General features: G+C 45.2%; 1 protein-coding gene across 1 annotated transcript; it reads left to right on the plus strand.

Annotated features, from left to right (window-relative positions):
* The first annotated feature begins 1823 nt into the window (after window positions 1–1823).
* map2k6 (mitogen-activated protein kinase kinase 6) lies at window positions 1824–23312 on the plus strand. The gene is made up of 12 exons (XM_041962523.1): window positions 1824–2142; window positions 12437–12500; window positions 13223–13271; window positions 13836–13949; window positions 14604–14723; window positions 15611–15727; window positions 15849–15900; window positions 17238–17365; window positions 18545–18622; window positions 20181–20320; window positions 22552–22597; window positions 22846–23312. Exons 1-12 carry the CDS (start codon window positions 2052–2054, stop codon window positions 22921–22923), a joined length of 1077 nt encoding a protein of 358 aa, XP_041818457.1. The 5' UTR covers window positions 1824–2051; the 3' UTR covers window positions 22924–23312.
* The last annotated feature ends 1859 nt before the right edge of the window (window positions 23313–25171 follow it).

Here is a 25171-nt window from a genome sequence, read left to right on the forward strand (position 1 = left end):
TTAGAAAATACTGACAGACGAAGACATTTGTGGTTTTGGTCTTTTCATGGGATTTGTCGACAGTAAGAAAAATAGAGCATCAGCCTCATCCTTCGTGCTTGAGGGCCTGTTCCTGCCCCGTTTTCTTTGTGTTTTTTTCAAATATTGGTGCTATTATGCCCCCATTTACAATTACGGGGTCACGGTTGTCATTCATCACCCGGTAAACACTGATCTGGTGATTTGGTACAGATGTCTGGGTTAAAACTGGGCTGAATTTATTTGAAAAGTGAAGCTTTTTTAGATGTTTAAGTTACGTTTGACTGTTGTTTCAACAAGCACCTTAACGACTGCATGTCATTAAAATTTAAAAATAGTAATTAAGAGCTTTTTGAAATAATAGTTATATGTAACTTAAATGTAAAATCACTTTTCACACAGTTTTAGCCTAAATGAGACATTTTTAACCTGCAGATCACTAAATCAGAACTTATTGGGCACTAAATGTTCATCCTGTTGAACTTCAGGGGCTCCAACAGGAATTTTTACTTTTTACTTTTACTTTAGTCATCATATATTTACAAAAAAAACACTCTTATAAGCCTCCATGCCACAGTAGATGTCAGAGTACCTTGTCATTAGTTCATTAACGTCACTGAAGTTGTTACCTAGATTCACTGTTGCATTAATCAATGTTACCTGATAATAAAGGTTTTTACTAACATTTTAAAAGTTAACTGAAAATTGTCCTGATTGTCGTGTGATTTCATCTTTTCATCACTTCACATGTGTTCATGTCACTTTTATTCACACAGCCAAAAACGAGCGTTTGTCTCAGAAGGCTTTGATCTGATGTGACACCTTGTATCTCCAGACTGTTGATTCAGGTAAAGAAAGGCTCCATCAACAAGCCTTGTATGGGGAAGGAAGATGGTGGAAGAAGAGCAGCAGAGAAGGGATTCTTCTTCACGGAGTTACAGACATGCAACAGACAGAATAAAACAACGTCAGTATAAAAAACAGAATGAAAGTTATTTTTGTAAAGGAAACGTGCACAGATGCTCCATCCCAAACAAAAGTCCTGCATCTAGAATAAAAGTATTGTCAGGAAAATGTACTAATGCATCAAAAGTTTAAGTGTGTTAAATACAATTAATTACGTATTACAGGATTATTGTTGCAGCTGCATAAATGTATGTTTCATGTGATTGACTTCATGTTGTCTTAGCTGCTGGGCTGTACTTAAACTGTAACTGCATGTATTTACTCGTGTACTAAACTGAGTACTGATACTTAATACTTTCACTACACTTCATCTCAGAGACAGTTTTCAGTCACTTTACAGATGAAAATGAAAAAACGTGATCAGTTTATATGATATGATGCATAATTAAGATTAAACTACTCACACAACTAAACACAACCCCGACCAGCCACTTCTAAAAATATATTAAAGTATATTAACTACCATTACTTTTGATATTTTAAGTACTTTAAGCTAATACATTTGTACTTTCACATAACTCTGAGAACTTCCTCCAGCACTGCAGTGTCATATACAGTATAATAATGCATCATACTTTCTGAGCTGATCATGTAGAATCCATCTACAACTGCCAGATAAATGTAGTGGAGTTTAAAGTACAATAATTCCCTCTCAATGCAGTGAGTAAGTAACATATAATAAAGTGCAGCTACCTCAGATTTGTACTAGAGTGAATGAAACTCACAAACACAAGCGCTAGTTAAAGAAAACCAGGACTACATTTCCCAGCGTCCTCTGCGCCACAAGCAGGAAGAACGTTCTCTCGCAGGGGCTCACACTGATCCAAGTTAGGAGCTTTCAGCTGCCAGCCTTGGCCCATCATGTAACTGCTGCGGAGAATTCTTTGCAGTGCAATTGCAAAATTCCGTCTTTTCCCGACGCCTGCGGGGGCCGTGCAATCAGAACAGCGCCCTCCGCGCGGACACGCACGCTCCGGACGCGAAAAGGCTCCAAGTGCATGAAGATCGAGGCTTGTATTTTGCATCTTTGTTGCAAAGCAAGCCGCTGAAGCTCCACTGCGAGGGCGATGGAGGGAGGGAGTGAGAAAGAAGGCAAAGTCTTTTGTGCTTCCCCTCCCCCTCATCAAAGCAAAGGGGAAATGTCTCAGCCAAAGGGAGGTAAGAATATTCTACCGATCTGTGCAAAACTAGCGACGTGCAATCACTGCTGCACGGCTTGCAACATGCACGGCTGCAGCTCGAGCACGGCCGGTGCATTTTAAAGTTCGATGGTTTAGAAGGGTCAGTTGCATTTCCTGTTTAAGATCTTCCCCTTTGCACAGTTCCTGGTAAGACGATGCTGTCTGTACTCACTCATATTGACGTTATTAGCGGCGCACAGGCAGGGATGTTGAGCACAGGGCGCCTTTAATAGTCACGAGATACACAAGGACACTGCAACTCTTTATAATAAAGTCTGCACGAGTTGCTGCATGGCTCCTGCACACTGCTCAAGGTAAATAATGAAGCCATGTCGCGTGCAGTGAAATATGCATGGTTTGGTGCAGGAGGGCAACATGACGTGACAACCTGCGCTGTCAAGTTTGCTTGCTTATTGGCTGCACATTTGTTTCTGCTTATGGGATAGAAAATGGAAATCTAATAATAGCATTAGCTGTGAGCATTTAAGTGGTGGTGAGTTCAAGAACAGGGTCTCGTTTAGGTTGTTAAAGCACAACCTGAGAGCAAAGCGTCCCATTGTGTCAGCTGCTGCTTCTGGCCAGGCGGCTGCGTGAGAGCCAGAGCCCCGGGCGAGTGTCCACTGATGGCCGGCGCTCTCCTCTGCATGCACACGAAAGCGTGCATGTCACACTTTGACCCAACTTTATCAGCAACGACACGAGTAACCGCAGCCTGAGAGCTCTTCAAGTTCATCAGTAAATGCAGCTTGCAGAGAGAAAAACAGCTGCAGTGAAAGCAGCTCGGGCGTTTTTCCTCCCCTCACCATGTTTTCCAAGAAGTCCAAAGTGAGGCTGGTTCATTGCACAACATGCAGAACACACGCACGCACACACACGCACACACACACAGGCAGAGGCTGTACAGGACGTGAACAGGTAGGAGAGAGCCCCTCATGGTCAGAGCCTCACACTGTTTATCTGCTACAGTCAATTGTCCTCCACCTACACAGAGGAACTGTCTTGTTGCAGCCGGTTCATCTTGTGATGAATAATGCACTGACATTTTTTTATCCTTCATAGATGAATGAGTCGGTTCGGGACTTCCTGACAGCCCAAGCGGGTTTCTGTTTTCGTTCATTGATGTTGTTCGCGGCAGAAAACGGCTCCGGCTCAGACCTGGTGCTGAGGAGAATAATCGATCAATCGACTGGTCGCTTATTCACTTCAACTTTATGACTTTTAGTCGCTCGACATGCAGAATGATGCTTCTGTCAGTCGGCTGGAGGCCACAGAAACGGTGCAGCTGTGTGAAAACATGAAGTAACGACCAAACAAATAATTAATTAGTGCTAAATGATTAAACCATAGACAGAAAAATCATCTGCAGCTATTTTCATATCGTTCCTCAGTTTCGGCTCGTTGTTTGTGAGGATTTGCTGCTTTTCTTCTCTGACACAAAATTCAACATTTGTTTTCGTTTTGGTCAAATAATGGACGGAAAGTTTCAGCCACGCAGTCGAACGTGGTTTCAGTAATTTAGCAAGTAAAAAAGCTGAAGATTTGTTAAGTATTCGCTCAGCTCTGCGGAGCGTTTTAGCGTCTTTTCACTTCATTTTGTGATAAACGCTGTTAGCAAAGTTAGCAACTAGCCGGTGAGGAGACCAAAGCGGAGCTAAAAGCGTGAATTTCTGCAGGACTTCAGTTCATCACATGGACAGAAACGGGACGTGTTGCTCTGCGTCTGCTAAGTGTTTGCTAACACATGATCCCTCTCAGCTTAATAAGATGACAATTCGTCAGAGTGTGCTCACGGCTGGTTGCGCTGCCTCCAAGTGGTCAAAAAAATCCTACAATAGGTTGAAGAATTTGTATTTATTCAAGAAAAGAAGCAAAAGTTCTCTGACGGGAAACGTCGTCCAAACACAAGCAGCTGCACGAGAACTACTTGAAATAAAATAGTCCGAAATGTTTGAATTTTGAATATAATAATTAAACTGTGTGATCAGAGAACGTGATCGCACACTTGACCCCAACATGCAGCACGTTTTCATGCTTTGGTGGATGATCCCAGTTAGTTTGATACCAGAACAGGAAGCAGCCTGCAGCCCGGCACAGACTGTACAACATACAGGTGATGGTAAACTTCCAGCTGCTGAAGGAAATGAGTACAAACGTGCGAAGCTACACTAAGCGTTTGTTGTAAATCACAGCAGCCCCTTCACTCTGCTGCTGGCTGCTCTCAAGTCATTTGGCACAGATGCACGTGAAGTCCTGCGTCCGCCTCTTGAGTGCCGGCCCGGACAGTTGTTGCCCCCACCGGCGACCTGAGAGCTGCGCTCGGCTGGTCGGTGGCAGCGTGACAGCGGCCCTCCCGGCTCGTGTGCCCCCTCGGCCCCGGCCGGCCCTCGCGCCCCTCCACAAATGTCCCGTTTGTCATGCAAATGGAGGCTGCGTTTTCAGCTGCACAGATACTAAATTTGCTGTTTCGACGGGCCAATTGTTGGTCTGGTTCCAGGCCTACGGTGGCTTTTTTTGCTGCAATAACAGTCGAATTGTTCAGAGTATTGTTCAGATGATCCACTAACTGTACTTCTCTTTTCGGGGGGCGGTTGACTGAGTAGGCATGCATGCATTCTGACTGCAGCAGCGTCTCTGATGGCAAGAAGCAGCAGCAATATTTAGGACATTTTAAACAATCCCTGTTTGCTTGGGCTTTGCCGCAGGCAGAGCTGTGCACTGCAGCCAGCAGATTTTACTGTGACTTCATGTTTTGAGATAAATAAAAAAAAACGAGCGTGAGCTGAAAAGAGAGACGTAAATCCAGGTTCAGCCTGGTTCGATGGCTGCAGGTTTCCAGACTCCGCTGCTGAAACGTGATGAGAATGGGGCTGAGGGCAGGGGAGGGAGACGTGTTGCACCTTAGCACAGCCTTGCAGTGAGAGATAGCGGATGCAAATAATGCAGTTTATTGCAGGTGGATGGAGACGCTGATATGCTCCACCTAGCTGTATGATGCATGTGTACTGCCCGGTTTCCTCCCCTTCGTCTTCAAAGCAGGAGAGCTGCAGCTCTTTCTAATTGTCTGAAACGTATCTGCAGATTAACGCTGAAACGACTCTGGAGGGAAATATGTCTGCGCTGAGCGAGTTCAGTTATTTCCAAACATTTCACCTGATGCTTGCTGGTGATTTAGAAAAGTGGCTGCACTCACGGGCAGCTGTTTTCTCTGCGATGGATTTGAAACTGTTGTAATTGCACGGGAACTGTTCTCGCTGACATTAAGCAGCAGTCAGCAGTTTTTGCACCTGTTTGCTTTTTTTTTTTCCACTTGTATTTTCTGCTTGTGTTGAATAAAACAACTCATCACCAGCTCCAATTATCCCCTCGGCAGCAATCGGACAGGAACAAGAATTTCAGTAAATCGGCAGCTTATGGTTGATCATGTGTGCGGAGAGAAGAGTCCCATTAAAACACAGTGGAATATTTTACATGTGCTGCCATCAGTGAGGCTGCAGAACGTTTGCATTGCTCTCATTTCTGATGAATTGTCTAATGATAAAAAATCAGAAAATCTGAGAAAGATTTTGGCCTTAATGATGTTTTGTTTTGTCTTGTTTTGTCTGACCAGCAGATATAAACCAGAGAAAAGCAGGAAATCATCGTATTTCAGATTTTGGGTTTTACATGACAGAACAGTAAATCAGTCAGCTAACTGATTAGCATTGCTAGCGTCATCTGTAGGGCACATAGAGTCAAAAACACACCCGGCGGCGAATGGCGGACGCACACTCTTGTGTGGTCTGCAGGTACACAAGCAGCTGACGAGGTGCACAGACCCTCACGGCCTCGTGCATGTGGAGGGTCTAATCTGAGTCCTGGATCTGTTCCGGGCTGCGTCAGTGACTCAGTACTCTGCTGTTTAGAGTCTCTTTTTGACGCTCAGCTGTGTGGATCCTCTGATAAATGAAGCTTGTGTGTGGCCGCGCCGTTCGTGTGGCTCCAGTGTTCAAAGGGAAACGTTCAGTTATCCTCGCAGCTTCGACAGAAAAGTGACTTTGTGCTTGTTCAGATGTGGACTGACGCGTTAAAATGTCGACACATTGAAACAGAACGATGCCTGATGGGAAGCAGTCCGGGTGTTCTTGTCACCTGGCAGTGAATCAGGTGAGGAGTGGAACATGTGCAGCGTTTGCATGAGGATCAACACTGACGTCTTTACATTTTATGGTTTCAGACTGACAATCACTTTTATTGACACATATAAGGAATTTAACTCTGACAGCCAATGTCAGTTAAGTGGTGCTGTCATAGAATACAGGCAGGAGCTGGACGCCACATCCAGGTCAGATTTCTACTGTAGAGGGACCAGACTCTGGTGGTTGTAGACCTGACCAGCTGGAGTACGGCAGCCTGTGACGGCCGATGCAAGATGAACCTGTGAGATCTCTGTCTTCTGGTTGAAGCGGCGCTCTCGCTCTGAGGCGACCCGAAGCCGCCACCACGTCACTCTCCGCTTTCCTCGAGTGTCGTTCAAGTGGAGCGAGCGCTCGGGAAGGGGTAGCGTGAGCCGGTGACGGCATGATTCCCAAAGGAGCCTGTAACAGCTGTAACCTAAAGGAGCTGCCATCTTTGGAAGTGTAGACGATCTCACAACCTGCCAGAGCGGTCGGAGGGGGCCAAACGGCCGAGGGTTATTTTCAAATCTCTTTTTGCCCCCGCCCCTCCCCTCCGCTGATCTCTGGTTGCTGTCCTTCCTTGTGTCACTTGTTTGCAGCTCACTGCCTCCCAGCCTGTGATTGATCGGTCTTCCTCCGGCTCTGTGGAATTCCATTGAGGAATCCTCGGGATTGTTGGAATTCCAGCCGGGGCGCGTGTGTGGGCCATCACCTGCCCTCACACACCGCGGCGTCCTGCGTGCGCTCTGTCTCTGCTCCTGCCCTGCAAACCTCCCCGTCAGCGTTATTTTTTCCTTTCAGCGCCCACAAACCGACACGCGTGCATGACGAGGCTGATTGCATGCTCGTATCGGGTGTGGCAGAAACTGGGAGCGCAGACACCCATCTCCTGTGGCCTCACTCTGGCATCTCGCTGCATACTTGAGCTCATGTGCTGCAAATCACCGGGAATGACATGTACTGCTGCTTTTCATTAACCCACACTGCCTGCCACAGTATGCGAGCTTGATGCTGAGCTCAGCAAGAATAAAGGAAGGAATTGTGTATTTGAGTTATGCAACATAATCTGGAACACATCTGAAACGGGATATTTTTAGATTGCTCACCATGTTTCCTCGTCAGTTTGCTGGAAGTAACTAAATACATGTACTGTACTTAAAGGTATAGTATGCAGGAGTGCTATAAAAAACAAAGAACAGACTCATGCAAAAATACTCAGTCACCACTGGACGTGTGTGCTGCTGTGTTTATCTGCCTGGATCGATCTGGATTTATCTATTATTTCTTCTTCTGTTGCTGTTTTCGAGGGCTGCAGCCTGTGGACAACATTTTAATGCTCCTTATATATTAATGTGTCAGTTGTAATAATAGTTTAATAGCAAACTTGGTACAGTATCAGTTCTGAGTCCTCAGTGATCTTGATTGGCAGTATTATATTTAAGATTTAAGAGCCCCGACTCGAGGGCAGCAACACAGAGTCGTCAACAACAACAACAACAGCAACAACAACAGCAACAACAACAACAACAACAACAGCAGACGTCATTTGCAAAACAAAGTTTATTGAAGTTAAAGCAAAGAAACAGAGAGCGGCTGCTGCTGCAGTGTGTGTGTGTGTGTGTGTGTGTGTGTGTGTGTGTGTGTGTGTGTGTGTGTGTGTGTGTGTGTGTGTGTGTGTGTGTGTGTGTGTGTGTGTGTGTGTGAGGGCTTTTAAAGGCAGCCGACAGGTGTCAGGAAGCAGGGGATGATGGAGGGAGGGGCTCCAGGCTACCTGACAAACAAAGCAGACGCACGTGCCGGCAGCTCTGTGAAGCAGAGGCAGCGCTGCTTTGAGCTAAATGCTAACTGGGACACAGTGTTTACAATGTGTGCTGTGCTAGCTTAGCGTTTTTTGCTCGAGAGTGAGAGTTTGACCTCGTGCTGGAACTCTATATAAAGATCACCAGAGTGATGAGGATTCATCCTCTGAGGATCCTGAGTATCATATCACAGTGTAAACTGACGGACTTCTCACATCAAGGATTTGCTGCTTTTCTTTAGTTGCTTTGAAAACGTAAGAACTTACAGCCCCCAGTTATTTATAATGCTGATGTAATGATGTGAAATACTGAATGCTAGCCTTTTTACTTTTTATTTAGTGTTTTTGAATTTGTTCTCTTGCTGCTTGAGCTGCAGCTAACAGTTATTTTCACAATGGATGAATGAATGAACTCTTAACCTTTTTAGCAATAAATGAATAAACAAACTAAACTCATAAAATGTTAAGAAAGGAAATGTTCTTCCTATCATTGTTAATAATCAGGAAAACACAAGCGCGCACTGAGTTCACTGAAGTCCGACGAGCTTAATTATTAACTCATCATAAAACACAGCTCATTCAGACTGGACAGAAGGAAACTCTCCGTCTTTCTCTGGTTGGTTGTTTCACGCTGCCTCTCTGCTGCTGCAGGGTCACCTGCAGTGTCAGAGGCCGATCATTCAATCAGCAAAATCAGGAAAATACTTATTAATGGCCATCACACGTCTCTGATCGTCTCGCTTTGTCTGATCATTTTGCTTCAAAATTGATTGAACTGATCGATCGAGTTTTCTGTCGGTCCACCGATCGATTCACTCGTCTCGGCTCTAATTGTTGCTTTTTAAATCTGAACACTCTTCCCATCGTTGCTTTGTGTGATGATACAAAGCAGAGCACATGTTTTCTCCTGCCAGCCACACGGATTACATAATCCAGCGGCCCTGCGACCCCCCCACCACCTCCTCTTTCTTACACCTCTCTTCGCTCTTGTCATTTCTTGTCGGCCTGCGGCGGGTTGCAGCAAATCGAACAGTGAATCCTGTTGGTCGAGATGTGATTGTGCATGCCGCACCGGGCCGCGCGTCGCTTTGATTTGTATGTGTGGCGTGCAACGTGACCACGGCGTGCAGCGGGCCGACACCTCACTGCACCTTCCGTCCGAACCTGCGGCCGCAGCCCACGCCGGTCCTGCTGGGACGGCCGCGCCTGGCCTGAAATGCATCGTGCATGTTAATGTGTGTGCGGAGGTGCTTTGAGGAACATGCTGCCGCTTGTCTCATGATCTCAGTGCTCTGACGGCTGGAAGGCAGATTTTTCATCCGGTGAACGCGCTCATGCAGAAAGAGAAAGGATGCTGTCGCTTCATTGTAATCACACAGTGAATCTTTTGTTCTGATGTTGTTTGAGGTCAATCATCTGACAAAGTATGTATTGATCCTTTCTCCTCATGTGGAACCTGCAGTTACTTCTGCTGAAGAGGTCGTGTCGGCTTGATTGTGTTTGTTAGGAAGCAGGTTGTCTCATAAATCACATTTCAGCCCAGTTTGGAGGGAACGGGACAGTTTCTGGTGTGGATCAGGATCAGAACACAGTGTTGAACAGCGTTGTTGGTATTTTATGATGTGTTTATGGGGAGTACGTACATCCAGTTTCTTTTCCAAGCCCAGAATAAAACCACATTAAACTCCAGTCGATTGTTTCACCGTTCACTTTAAACTCGCTGTCAGGTTGCTGTAACGCGTTTCATCGTGACACCTCGCTGGTTTTCTCCTTCAGTAGTTTTGTCCTCTCTGCAGCTACAGCGAACACTGTTTCTGCAGAACTGATCAGAAAACAGATCACACAAACACAGTGAAAGTGGTTCAGGTCTCACAGTCTGACCTAAATGAGCCGTCTGGATTTCACACAGTTTGGTTCTGATTTTGGACGGTGACACGTGTGACCAGCAGGGGCAGATTTCAGATGTGTCGGTGTGTCTCGGCTGATAAATAAACAGAAACGTCAGCACAGAAATGTCAGACACATCATGTTAAAGGCAGTTAGAAAATCCAGGTATGTAGTTTGTCCTCCAGAGAATGTTGATGACTTTATTTTTAACTGTAAATGTCTCATCATCAAAAAAAAACAACAACTAAAAAGTCGAGTCTTGCTCTCCTTAAAAATACTCATATGCTAACGATGGTGTGATTTGTGAGCACGATTTGTAAACTTTTGTCACGCCCGCAGGCTGCACATTAGCACCACCATGTGGCCCTTTCTGAAACGCCCATCATCCCAGATCTCAGATCTGATTTGAGTTTTTCTGCACCAGAAATCATCCGTTCACCACATTTGGTGCAAAACATTCTGCTAACACCTCCTGATCATTTCTAAAATCAATCCGTTGATTAGTTTTATGGATAAACGATAAATTGTTTGATCCATCAAATGTCAGAAACTAATGAAAGATCACCATCACAGCTTCAGTTTTCACTGAAGCAGCAAATCCTCACGTTTAGATCCAGGAACCAGGAATCAGCCAGTTATTCCAGCCCTGAAACTTCAGTTTCCTCTGCTTGTTGATGGGATGTTTGGTGTCCTAAAACAGGTCAGAAAGATGATCTTTCATGTTCGATAGGTGGCGCTACAGCAGCGTGATCGTTTGGACGGCTCTGACTTGGTGGTCATCAGCGTGTCTCACTTCACATTTGCACAGTTAATCCTGCCGTCAGCCAATCAGGATGCTTTTCTGTCACAATGTGTCCAGTATGTCGATGCAGGAAATGTTTAAACCCGTCTCGTATTAAAGGAACACATCGAGCGGGCTGCAGACGACGTGCAGGTGTTCCCTCTCAGCGCTTTCTGGCTTTCAGTGTGTGTTGCTTTTGGGCCTGTTAGCACAGTGCTGGTTTCTAGTTACTATTGTTGTCTGTGTAAATGCATGTAGGAGGGGCTCGAACTGACATTTTAGTGCAACAAAGCTGCTTCGGAAAGCGGAGAGCAGGAGGCAGGCGGCAAGAGGCCGCCGGTGGAGGGCCGCATAGCACAGCAGCGTCACACCCTGCACTGTTTGAACAAACCACGCACCGTGTGTGTGTGTGTGTGTGTGTGTGTGTGTGCGTGTGTGTGTGTGTGTTTGAGTGACATGCCGTCAGGACAGTTTTTTGAGACAGATTTGTCCACAGCCACGTGTGTTTGTGTTTTCCCACAACAGAGCAATGTGAGACATTCCAGTTATTCCTCTGGCGCTGCTCCACGTCGTTTGAGACACACCTTCAGTTTTTAATAGCTCCTGACGGGCGGCGCACACACTTTAGATGCTGCCTGAAAGCTTGACACACGTTCCCTAACATTCACAGGAAACAGACAAAAGAGGCAGATCCAACATGGCTGCCCCTCCTCCTGCTGTCCAGGTCTGTGTGGACGTTTACTCTGAGCGGCTTCAGCTGCTGCAAGCTGGTCTGAGGAGGTTTGAGGCAGATGCACACACACACACATACACACACACACGATCACACCCATTGGAACCTGTGACACCACGTTAACAAGGCGCCCGGCCGTCAGACCGTCAGTGCAGCACCTCCAGATGGAGCGAGCACACCTGGGCTGCCAGACCTCCTCCTCCTCCTCGTCTTCTTCTTCTTCTTCTTGCTCTCAGCGCCCGTTACATTCAGTCAGGATCTGGAGTCACTTACTGCATCCACCCGTAAGTGTCAGTGATGAGATGGAGCTTCGGTCGCTGCTGCAGTTGCTATATCAACGGGAAATTTCAAAAAGAAGCAGCAGGCTGGATGAGATCCGTACGAAATATTCTGCGCTGCTCTTTGTTCAGACTAATGGCTGCAGGAAGTTTGAGTCATTTTGCATCAGTGGGAGTTTTGAAGTGCCTGATGGCTGGTGGAAGCTGCCGACAGAAGCAGCGAACCATCAGCTGTTTGACGTTGACTCTTACTGGAGAGCAGATACATGCAGTTGGTTTGACGCAGCGTTCAGGTTTGCAGACTCTGCCGCTGCCGGAGGGAAACGAGAGCAAAAGGTTGAGCAGGATGAAGTCCGATCAACTGATCTCTCATCCTGAGCTCTGTTAAGACGTGAAGTATGCTTTCATCTTGTGGTATGTTCAGCTGCCGGTCAGACCGTCCTCTCATCAGGCTGCTTTTCCAGAGCGTTGATCACACACACCAGGTTTACGTTAGGAGATTAAATTCATATTATTTTCCAATCAAAAATGCCAACCTTTTCACACAGCTTCTCAGACGGGAGCATTTTTCTGTGTGTTACTCCAGCGTGATTCATCTCTGACTCTCTCACGATGTCCTGTGTCTTGTGTGTGTTTTCAGGTAAGAGGAAGCCGGTGCTCAAGCTCTCCAAGGAGGTGTTTGAGCAGCCTCCTCCCGCCGCTGTGTAAGTTTACCTCATCACACCTGAGCTTGCATTGACCTGACATCCTGGTTCACACGGGCCTGATCGATTCTGATCACGTTCACAGTCGAGTAAACAGGAGACACAAGTCGAAGATGATGCTAACATATTGTGCTAATGCTAATTTAGCTCTTCCACTGAGGTCCCAGACATCGGCTGTGTTGGGTGTCGTAGCTTTATCGCAGACTGGATGTAAGAGTTTGAATGTCGTGACATTTGCACAGTTTTCATCTGTGTAAATCTCTGCTTTTATTACATTCACGTTATTGATCATGTTGATTATGCAAATCTACATTTTTATTATCGTAATTTCTTAGCTTTTAATTGTTTCCTGTTTTATTTATTTCTTAACGTCTTTAATTTTTAAACTGGATCTTTGTGCTGGAGCTTTTCAGCTGTGTTACTTGTTCTTCATCCAGTCAGTTTGAGCGGTATGATGCAGCACATGCAGTCAGATGCTTTAACTACTGATGAAGACCATGAGAGCTGGTTGAAAGCTCCAGAAAGCGTTTACAATCAGCTTAGTTTTTGATGTGAAGTTTTTATGTATTTGTTTGTTTGTGTATTTGATTCAGTTTATTGTTGACGAGCAGATCTTTAACATCCTGCATGTTCCTGACGTTTCCTTTCTGTTTCACTGTTTCTCATCGTGTCTCGAGTCAAACTGAAGCGTTTCCGTGGAGTAAACTGTCTGTCTGTTTCAGACCCCCCAGAGATTTGGATTCCAAAGCTTGTGTCACCATCGGAGAAAAGGTAATTTTATTTGTCGGGCCTGTTTTTTGGATCATGACGTATTTACTTTCATCTCTTTTCCTAATCCCATTCAAGCGTTTTGTGTTTTTCTCTCTCACCTTGGACTCTTACATAACTCCCCCTGTTGACTTTTTCCCTCCTCCCGGTGTGTTTTTGGTTGAGTTGAGGTCCCTCGCTCTCTCAGCACAGAGGCAGGCTTAATAAAGGCTCTGTTAGCTGTAAAGAACGCACCGGTGAACATTAGAGCCGAATTGAACACTTCTGATTGTGGGCAGGCTGGAATGCCTTTTATTGCCCATCAGGCAGTAAAAATATTTATTTTAAACTCATCAAATAAGTGGAATTTTCCATTGGCAGAGGCTCCCGCTGTGTGTCTGCTCGAGCTGGCCCAAAGTCAAAGTCAATGATGTTTTTTTTTGTTGCTTGAATAATGTAAAACAGTTTTCGTCTGTTTTGGAGACGGGTCTCAGTGTTCTGCAGCGTAGCTGTGAATGAGATGAGCGTCCTCTCTGCCTGACGGTCCGTCGTCACAGCTTCATTCATTGTGCTCGTCTCGTCTCTCAGAACTTCGAGGTGAAGGCCGACGACCTGGAGCAGATCTGCGAGCTCGGCCGGGGGGCTTACGGCGTGGTGGACAAGATGAGGCACGTGCCCAGCGGCCTGATCATGGCTGTGAAGGTGAGTGGACGGCGGCTTGCACGCCTCAGCTGTTTGGATCACGAACGACAGAATCACATTAACTTTAGAGCTGCATCACAAATCCAGAACGTGCATTTCAAAGAGTCCTCCACCTGTTAGCATCACCCTCCTGAAGCTCTGTCCGACTCATGATGTGCTGTGAAAACATTTAGCAACATCAATGCAGCAGAACCAGAGATATCAGCTTTCGTACTCCAAGCATTCTTCTTCCTCTTACATTACCCACAATGCAACACAACCACCGACAGTTCAGTCAGATGTTGAGTGGTGTTATGCTAAAAGCGGCTAATATAGCCTGTAGCCTGCAGCAGAGGTCTATGAGCTCAACTCTCTGCAACTCCTCAGCAACAGTTTGTTTCAGTTTAAACCGTTAGTCCTCCCCTTTAAGTAAGCCGGTATGTGAGAGAAACCAGGTCCTGCAGACTGAACTGAACTGAACAAATGGAGTCATGGCCATTCAAACACTGTACAACCAGGTGAACCACCAGGTGGGTCACTTCGTGACGGAGGGTGAACTGAACGATAAAGTCTGACTTGTAGCAGCGTGACTCTTCAGTTTTAAAGCGCCTGAACATTCAGGGAGAAAAGCACGACGCCGTCATGAACCGTTGTGTTTCCTGTCGTCTCGCTCAGCGGATCAGGGCCACGGTGAACACTCAGGAGCAGAAGAGGCTGCTCATGGACCTGGACATCTCCATGAGGACAGTGGACTGCTTCTACACTGTCACCTTCTACGGAGCGCTGTTCAGAGAGGTAACGTGAATGACATTTAATGTCATTTTAATTAGCTGATTATTCTTTTAAATGTCTATTTTAATAGTTGGTCTTTTTAATGCATGTTTGAGATGCATGTTTGGTGTGAAAGGTGCTATTTTACTAAAGTTTTATTATTTTTATTATTATGTTTTAAACTGACTAAAATGTGTTTGTATCACTAAAAATGAGCCTTGACCATCTGGCTTTCTTATTATATTATTATGTCTCAAAGTAAAAAGTCATGTTTTGGGAACGTACTGAAGCTCTTTTCTGTCTGCAGGAGCATAAAACATTTTCAAATGACTGACAGGTGCTGGAATTTCATGGCAAATATTAATATTAATTTCTGAAGATATGCATTATATATCAGTAGATGCTCTTTAAAAGCAAAACAGAGTCAGAGAAAGAGTCTGAGGAGTGACAGACATTAAAAAACGCTCCAGAAAAAACTGCAGATGTTTATTGATCTTCAGACGAGATGACGAGTCGAACACTAAACTTTATTAACAGAACTGACAGAAACAGTGAACAGAAACAACACGAATATGTTCATCAGTATGAAGAAACTTGTCTCTGTCTTTTAGCTTCGCTGCGTTTTCTTTTTCGTACCTTCAGTATTTACGCTGACGCTTCTCAGCCGCCGTCAGCTGATGTCTCATAGCGTGTCACCAGAACCAGCAGCGCGTCCTAATGACAAACACCTCTGGCGATTTTCGGATGCAGATACTAACTTCCTGCAGCGGCGAGTGGATGTTCAGGATTTCCTCGCCGTGACTCAAAGCTGGAACATGTGTCGCTTCCCGTCCGTCTGGAACGCGTCCTGGTGCTTTGTTTGTTGCCGTTCTTCCCGGTCGCCCTCCAAATTTTTAACTGTCTGTTGCCAGGGCGACGTCTGGATCTGCATGGAGCTGATGGACACCTCCCTCGACAAGTTCTACAAGCAGGTGATCGAGAAGGGCATGACCATCCCCGAGGACATCCTGGGAAAGATCGCCGTCTCGGTGGGTTCAGGCTCGGCCGTCCCGGATGACGTACTTCCTGTGAACACGCAGTAGAGCAGCTTAATGACACATATTTGTTATGTAACTCTCATCTGCTTATTAATGGGCTTTGTTATTACAGATAGTAAAAGCTTTGGAGCATCTGCACAGCAATCTGCAAGTCATACACAGAGGTAAGAGCCTGAGTGGAAACCCATTAAAGCTCTTAGTGTCAGTATCCTCCTCTGTGATGCAGCATCACTCAGCTGCACTGTGCTGCTTTCTTTCCGTCTTCCTGCTCCATCCTTCTCTTATCAAACGAAGTCACAAATGCTGCTGTTACATAAATCTGAACGTCTTTTGTCTGACCTTCCAGGCAGCCATTGGTTCCCATTCATTTCCTCTCGAAGCTAGCATGAGTCATATAATCCATCCCAGTGACCATCAGGTCTGCATTTATTTTTGTCAAAGCGACATTATCATTTCAAATGAATCTTCACGAGAAGCTGCACTCGCAGATCGTTAGCGCTCGGCTCTGCAGCTCCTCTGTGCTTTTGGAAATCAGTTTCATCATGTTGATAACACCGGACTCACCGAGGCTCTGGCTGACGTCAGGGAACGTGGTGATAGGTCAGGCCAGGTGAGCCAAACCAAGGTGAACAGGTGATGTTATTAACCAGACTGTCCACAGGAAACACACATTTTCTATGGACAACACAAAGATACTCATACATGTATGTCAGGCTTTTACTCCGCCGACATACGTACTGAATATGTGTTGATTCTTACTGCGTTTATTTAAAAGAAGAAATATTTGTGTGCATCAGAAATACATTTGTGAGCCCTGCGAGACTGATCTGACTCCATCTCATTGGCTCAGCTTTGACCTTCTGTACTGAAGCTTTTCTGTGTAATGAGGGTTTATTAGCAACATATGTGATGCATTCACTTACCTCTAAATGGCGTGGTTTAGATAATCTGCATAACCTGCTTAAAACTTTGTTATTGTGGGGTCACTGTGGTCCCACATCTCAGCAGTTGGTTTGTGGAGTACAGTTTTATCACAGCTGATAGATAACGATGCATACAACTCTGAAAATAAGACCAAAGTTGTAATTGGCTTTCCTTTAATTTCCCTTTAAACTGCAGAATCATGCAGCGATACTGTAACACTGATATTTAACGCAGACTTACAACTTGATTTTGTTACAGAATGAAATGGCTGCCTGGAACTGTAGAAACAAATCATCCAAAAATCAGAAAGTGTTCAGCATCATTAAAAGCTCGACAGCAGACACTATTTGTAGCATCAACTTGCAGACTCTGCTGTTGACCCTTCCTGTGTCGAACCTCTGTGGCCCGGCCGTGAACGCCGTTTGGCTTTTGTTGCATCAAAGCTGTGTGTCATTGTTCAGAAAGATTCTCAGTGAGAAAACTTACCCGGCGGCAGCAGCACTGATTCATGAGCGTGACCTGACCTGCAGCCACGAGGTGCCTGCACACAAACTCAAACTGCTGTTTCTCGCCGTAGATGTGAAGCCCTCCAACGTGCTCATCAACACTCAGGGCCAGGTGAAGATGTGCGACTTCGGCATCAGCGGCTACCTGGTCGACTCTGTGGCTAAAACCATGGACGCTGGCTGCAAACCCTACATGGCGGTAAGCAGGAAGATCCGCAAAAGATGTCAAGACCTGGTTCACTGTGCTGTAACTTAACTGTTCAGCTTTCTTTCTTTCTTTCTTGGCACGTTGCGTCAGCTGTAGATTAGCGGACTAGCATGAAACCGGCAGGAATCTGTTTTGCGTCTTCCACGTTTGCGTCCTCGTGATGATGCAAACAAAACAAAACCCGCTCCAGAAATAATTGCTTTCTAAAGCTACAAGCAGTCAAAAGTCCACAGGGTCCCTTTAAAGCAGTTATTATCAATATTTTATAACAACGCATGAAGTGACAACGTGAAAACAAAGTGACAGAGAATTATCACGTGAATCTGCAGTTTTACGGAGCTTTTTATCGAGATTCATGTTTGGCGACAGCAGCAGTTTTCAGAGCTGATCTGAAAACCAGCCGTGCACAGTTCGAGACCAGCTGGTGAACATAGTTCAGCATTTAGCTGCTAAAGAGCCAGAAATTTCCCTCAGGAGCTGGTGGAGACCAAAAACAGAGCTAAAAGCGAGAGAATACCGAGCGAACGCTAATCCGGTGACACAAACACGACTCCAAATGAAAGATCACGTTGCTCCCAAACTGCTGAATGTACAAATAACCGTGAGGTGGTGATACGTCAGTCAAAACCAGTTACTGCAGGTTTCTTAGTGCAGGAGCTGCCAGCAACGCTTAAGCTTTAGCAGAAGAAAAGATGCAGTTTAATTTCAGTCGAACTCCAAGAGCTCTTTGACTTCCTCCAGTGTTTAATTTTACTCAGGATCAGTCGATCTTTTCTCTGAAGATGAGCAGCAGCAGTTTAACCCTGGAACACAGTCCAGGATCCAGTTCGCAGTCGAAACTGTGGCCGAGCAGAAACTTTGTGCATGAAAAGCCTTTTTATAACCGAGACTTTGGCTCGTCGGTGGACGGGTGAGCCGGTTCACCTCTCTGCCTCTCATTATTATCCACACGCTTAATGAGCCCGGCTACAATTTAACCGTGTCTGCTCGGCTGCTGATTGGCTGAGTGGCTTTTAGGGCCAGGTTAGCGCTCGGGGAACATAGAGGCCTGTGTGTGTGTGTGTGTGTGTGTGTGTGTGAGTGTGAGAAGTTTAGGATGGCAGGGAAGTGTGCAGGTCGTCCTTGACAACCGCTGCCATAACTGACATCGTCTGACCTTGTGTCCCGCAGCCGGAGAGGATCAACCCCGAGACGAACCAGAAAGGCTACAATGTGAAATCTGACATCTGGAGTTTAGGAATCACGATGGTAAATCAGCTTTAACGCCTCTTAAATGTTCGTTTCGCTGTGAATTTATGTCGGAAGCGTCTCATCTCACTCACGCTCATGCACACAGTGAAATTTCCTTAACTTGCTTGTCTCAGTTTTCCTAAATGTCTTCATCACTGCGAAAAGAATAAACGCGTCTGAAGGGTGAAAATGATTCATAATGAAAAAAGAAATCTGGCGCTCTATGAGGCGCGGCTCTCGACCAAGTAGTGTCTAGACGTTTTATTATGAGCTGTTAAATATTCATAGCTTTCTCATTTGCACATTTCCAACTCAGACCAGAGAATATTTTGGCTTCAGGGATTCAGCAATCTCTGGCAGTTTCCCATCATTTGAACCTGGCTCGTTCCAGCACAAGTCGATTAGAATGGTAATAAGAGCGTTAAATGTTGGGTGGGCAGAAGAGAGACGCTTTAACTGATAGAGGTGAAGAGAGCAGTTCACATTTCTGAGAAAAGGCTTCATTATGAATTCTGAGTGGTGACTTTTTTACGTCTTAACTCTGAGAAAACTGGACCGGACAGGGTGAGCAATCAGTGTGTGCGTTAAAACACACTTTGGGTGATTTTTGGAGTGTGTGTCGCTGCTCGAGAGAAACACTCAAGAGTCGGAATGAAACCGAAGCAGCTGCAGAAGTGAGAGTTCGCTTTGAATCCGTTGGTCTGAAGGATGGAAACCAGGTGCTGAACATCACGTGAATAATGAGAGAAAGCATCGTAAAAACAGCGACAGATATTCAGCGAGAAGTGTCCTGCTCGTTAAATCCATGAAAATAAATCACGATTAAAACAACATGTGGCAAAAATAACGCAAATTAACAAAACTGAGGACACAAAGAAATGTGCTGCAGCTGCAGAAAGTCCACAAAACAACAACACATGATGGAGTCAGTTTATTGATACACTTCAACGTGCTAGCAATTAGCAATGCTAGCACAAAGCTAAAGCTAGGTGTAGATGAGAAACCTGGAGATAGGTAGCGCTATAATATCTCCAATAACATCACAATCAGGCAATCAGAATAAAAACAAAGATAAACATTATGATGGGATATCTTCATCACTTTTTATCTGTTTTCTGTCTGTTCTCTCTCTGCTGCTCTACAATAAATACTGAAAGCTGAGTGTAATGTCACAGGTTTATAAGTCAAGTCACGTTTATTTATATAGCACATTTAATGCCAATTAAATATCCAAAAACTGCGGCTCTCCAGGTTTCTCATTGCTGTCTGCGGTGTGTGCAGGTGAGTCCAGGTATGTAAGTGGTCAACAGAAACTATGAGGATGATATATCGATGATCTACACGTTGAACTGAAGATAAAAGTTGTCGCTCTCGCCCGTCATTTCTGGGTCAGATAGAGAAACTGTCCAGGTCTGTGAGACTGCGAGGGTTCACCTGACCTGCACAGGAGTGGACGCACCTGCCCAGCTGCCATCAAAGACCTGGGCAGTGTTAGCATCAGTGAGATGAATAACCACGCTGCTCGTACACTTCACGCTCTCAGTCTTTTACCTCTCTCTCTGTCTCTGTGGCTCAGATCGAGCTCGCCATCCTGCGCTTCCCGTACGACTCGTGGGGAACGCCCTTCCAGCAGCTGAAGCAGGTGGTGGAAGAACCTTCGCCCCAGCTTCCTGCCGACCAGTTCTCCCCCGAGTTCGTGGACTTCACCTCTCAGTGGTGCGTCTGTTTTCTGTTGTTTCGAGTCAGAACCGCCTCTCAGGAAACACTCGCTGTTGCTTTTTACTCTGCACAAAAACATCTGGAGGCTGAACCAATGAGAGTCACTGTGGCGTTCAACAACGGCACAATAAATCAGACAGAAACGTGTTTGATCGCAGCTGAATTGACTTCAGTTCATTTCCCTGAATCACATCAAGTTCATTCTGACTGTGCTGCTGCTGAGGCCACCAGACACAAACTCTTTATTCTGTAAAGCTGATTCTACAGAAGTCTGGAAACATCTGTAAAACCAGAGTCAGTCATTAACAATCAAACTGTGTTTCCTGAAGTGTTCCTGAGTCCAGTTATTAATCTCTTTATCCAATCACATGTTAACAAAGTGTTGACCCTCGCTCCATCCTCGCTGTGAACCACTGAGCCTTTCAATCATGATACTATCACCTGTTACCAATCAGCTTGTTTACCTGTGGAATGATCCAAACAGGTGTTTTTGGAGCATTCTACAACTTAATAGTCATATATTTTTCAAAAATGATGCAGCTGATGAGGTCAGGCATTAAACACGTTGTCTTTGTGCTGTTTCTGAGTTGAGTAAATGTCAGAAAGGATCAGCAAGTGGTCACATTGGTGTTTCACTGATGTTTCACACAGCGTCCAAGCTGTTTTGGAATCAGGGTTGTAAAATTAATTCGTAAAAAATTGAGTCCTCACACCTTGTTGGAGTCCACGATGAGGTCTTCGGATTTCCTGTTTTGTCCGTTTCAACAGTTCCAAACACAAAGATGTTCTGTTTGACAAACCATCTTAACTCAAGGTCTATCAGCTTTCAGCTTTCAAACTCAGTTCCCTGCTCTCAGGGAATTGAGTGTATTGAATTATTGAGTTTACAGTGACATAAAACGGTAAAAAAAACAGCAAATCCTGAAGCTCCAGCTGAACATTTGCTGTTTTTGTGTAATGAAGCAGTTCCCAGGATTGTCATGTATTAAATGGCTGCAGATCAGATCATTATTTGATGATTAATTGATGCCGACATGGTGAAGCTCAAGCCTTCAGCTCAGCTCTCAGTATGTGATCCCGTTAAATGCATCCTGCAGGGTCAGATAGCTGTCTGACATCAGAACAGCCGAGTGTGCATCTGTAAGCAGCCTGTGGTAGCAGACAGTAACATGCCAGTACAGCGATTATCTGGTCCCAGATCAGCTGCTGATCTGTATGAGGCAGCGGCGTGCAGACGATCTGACTTTTGTTTCGCTTGTTCTTCGTCAACGTGAGTCGCCCCTTTGTTTGTGTGGATAGCTGTTAGCTGTCAGCTGTTAGCTGCCCAGCTAAGCTGTTGCAGCTCAGCAGAAGTTCTCGCTCTCGGTGTTGTTGGCAGTCATCGAGTGTAAATGAAAGTGTATTAATCACATCTGGATTCCTGACATGTGCTCAGTGTGTGAGTGAGGTCAGTGTTTGATGCTGCTTTGCTCTGATGGAAAACACAGTTTTATGTTTAAAGCTCAGAAAAAGACTTTTTCAGGTGTGTTGAGAGCAAACATTGAACAGGTGACAAAACTTGCTGATGTCAGACACACACCTGATGTGACTGCCAGCTTGTGTGACTCATCGTGTTCGGCTGTTTCCTTGTTGTTTGGAGAATTAAGGAGGATCAAAGTCAACAGTCTGATAAGTTTATTATCAGCTGAAGTAAAAGCAGAGCTCAGAGGCTGAAGGAGAAGAATCAGTCCAGTACACCGGTTCCAAACGTTGGGGTCCTGACTCCCACTAGGGGTCGCCAAAGCTTCCCAGGAGGGTTGTGACTTTAAAGATATACAGTCGGCCTCTGTCTCAGCATTTCATTCATTTCTGTGAAGAAAAGTAAAGGAAATACACATTTTTAAGATTCAGAATATCAATCAAGACATGAAAAACAACAACCTCATCCTGCATCAGAAAAGTCTGCATTTAAAGCAGCCACAGAGAAAACAGGACGATGGCAGCACGCCAGGGAGAAGAAAACACAGAGCGTGTCAAAGAAGAGGCCTCAGAAGTATTTATGAGTGTTAGAAATTAAAAAGCATAATGCAGACATAAATATTCAATAATGAAATATTCACAGGAAATAATCTGCAAATGTTCATCCAAAATGTTGTGCAGTCCTTCTGTTCACTGTTTGGTTTAGTTGTTCAGTTTATCGGTCGGTTTGTTGTGAATTAACATTCATGTTGTTTTTTTTGCTTCTGCAGCTTAAAGAAAGTTTCCAAAGAGCGGCCGACTTACACAGAACTCATGGTGAGTGTTCGAATCTTCCTCTTGTTCTCATCAACTATAATAAACTTTTATTGTCATTATTCTAACAGAGTCCATGCATGCTGTAGCTGCATGCTACCTGTAATACTGTTAATCAGACACTGGAGGGCGCACTGAGACCATTGTGTCGTCTCCCTCAGATATGAGCTTCTGAACTCTGCAGACATCAGTTGTCACATCACTCAGCCGATATTCTCATATTTCTAACTTAATGTCATTTTCCTCCTCAGCAACATCCCTTCTTCACGTCCCACGAGGCCAAAGAAACCGACGTGGCTAGCTTTGTGAAAGTCATCTTGGGGGACTGAGTGGCCACTCTTGCATTGGAGGGAGGGAAGATCTGTCAAAAAAATTAAAAAAAATACAGCAAACAAACAAACCAGAAGCACCGATCGCAGCCCCTCGTACCTGCAGGACTCCCCCTGCCGCGCCGTACTCTCACCCTCCCTCCAGACAGACAGACGGAGCCCAGAGGAGAAGCTGATGAAGCAGAAGGAGTTTGACCCCACCCACCTGGCCTCCGTGTCCTCTGTACATTAACCTGGCATGGAGGGGTGGAGGAGGCGGGTGCCTCACACATAATCTGGAATACGTAAAGATGTCTGTATGCAAAAACTCCCTCTTTGGTTCGATTTGTCCCGCCTCCGTGCACCGCCTACTATCAGACATCGTTGTTATTAGCCAGTCGAGCGTCAAAATGGTCAAACTCAAGGGTTTTTTTTTTCTTTTTGCAGAAGGAGGAGCAGATTATATATAAAAGATGATGATATAATGCTATCTATGTATAATCAAAATGTTTGTATACTCAAAGCAAGTGTTGCATCAGTTTATTGATTGACTGCATGTACAGAATTTATCTCTGGGTAAAAACGGGCTCAGACGGCCAGTGAGGAGCAGCTGTGGAGTCCCTGCAGATGTTCGGCCACACTTCAAGGCCCTCCTAGTAGTCACAAATAGGTACTGCACTTCAACTGCTTTCCCTTGATTACAACAGAGGTTTACTACACATTTTGGGCTCTGGCTGCCTGTGAGTGTGTTTGTATGTGTGTGTGTATGTGTGTGTGTGTGAATTTGTGCATGTTATGTGTGTGTGTTTGTAGGGCTACATGATTTTGGATAATTGCAGTTTCTCAGGGCTGAAAGGTTTCCTCTGCAGTCTCATAGTCATAGTAACGCTCTGAGAGAAGTGTTCCCGACCTGGCGGCAGGATTTTCATGTAGTTTTTGTGGCCTTGGTACCTGCACGTCGCACCTGGTTGTCGCACTTCGGCGCAGTTTGCTGCTCGCTGAGCTCACGCTTGTGCATATTCTCATTAGAGAATGTGAGGCTTTTTTCAAATGTGGGCTCCAGACTCATTATTTATTTAACTTTGTCACTGTGTTGAGGCTCAAACAGGGTTCAAGAGCAAAGTTTTGGACACAAATTGATTAACTTCAGTGGAATCAGCCTCTCAGTGGTTTGTGGCTTTCAGGCAGATTTTCAGGCAGCATTCGCAGCGTCTGTACCTTCGTGTTTCAGGTGAATAAGTTTGGTGAGAAAACTTCTTTCATTTGAACAATAATTAAGATTTGATTGTGTTTGTCCAGAGCTGTATTGATCACTGCGCAAAGTGCCGGTTCTGTTGAAAGAAACTAGTTCGTACGGTGTGTCACCCGGTGACAGCTGATGGCCACATGGAAGGTGAGACGAAAACCCTGCCGTCACAGAGGGTCCACATGCTGGACTGAACAAATGCGGCTAAAGGTGCACAGTGTTGAACACGGTCCTGGTGTCACACTGTGGCAGAAGTATTAGACGAGGCCTTCACCGCTCCGTCTCCCTCACACAGACGTTTGATTCGCTTTCTGTTTCGGTTTCTGTTATCAGTCGTTCACTCGCAGATGCAAATGTAAGAATCTGCTGTTTTGACGCAGCCCTGCTAATGCAAACGCACAGATGTGGTGAGACTGCAGCGAGGTACGAGGGGAAACTGCATTTTAAATCCGTCGATCGTGCAGCCCTGCGCGACACACACACACATGTTGCAGCGAGGAGTGTGTTGACATTGTGGTCAGTTGTGGGAGAAGATTGCCCATATTCTCCTTGTTGTCTGTACTGAGCCAATCACAACCCTCTCCACTCCATGTTCAACATGACAAGAACTGGATATTATTACTATTTTTATTATTAATATTATATTAATTATTGTTGTTATTATTTAGATCCATTTTTTTCCCAGACATATTTACTGCAGTTTTTCTTATTTATTACAACTGCTGTTTTCCCTCTGAAAACTTGACCGATCCATTCGAGACTCTCTCGTGTGTTTGTGTGGGCTCTCTATGTTTTTGTCGTGTTCTTCTTGGCTCAAACACGTAAATGCTTTTGAACTGTAACCTGCAAGCCTTCTATGTGCCTCTCTATAGAAATCGACTAAGGAAAATAATATGTTGTAACAAGGATGATGCAGGGATCTCTGCCTCTCCCATCACATCAGCTTCCTCCCTCTTCACTCTCTGCATGGCATCGTGATTCCACTTCCTGTTTGTCTCCACGCGTTTCTCGTCGGTTAGCTGC

This window comes from Chelmon rostratus, chromosome 21, assembly GCF_017976325.1.
Source record: "Chelmon rostratus isolate fCheRos1 chromosome 21, fCheRos1.pri, whole genome shotgun sequence".
Lineage (NCBI taxonomy): Eukaryota > Metazoa > Chordata > Actinopteri > Chaetodontiformes > Chaetodontidae > Chelmon > Chelmon rostratus.

Coding starts and splice junctions, on each gene's coding strand:
- map2k6 (XM_041962523.1), top strand. CDS start 2,052: ATGGAGGGAGGGAGTGAGAAAGAAGGCAAAGTCTTTTGTGCTTCCCCT. Junction 13,950..14,603: donor GCCTGATCATGGCTGTGAAG/GTGAGTGGACGG, acceptor CGTCTCGCTCAG/CGGATCAGGGCCACGGTGAA. Junction 17,366..18,544: donor GCTGCAAACCCTACATGGCG/GTAAGCAGGAAG, acceptor TGTGTCCCGCAG/CCGGAGAGGATCAACCCCGA.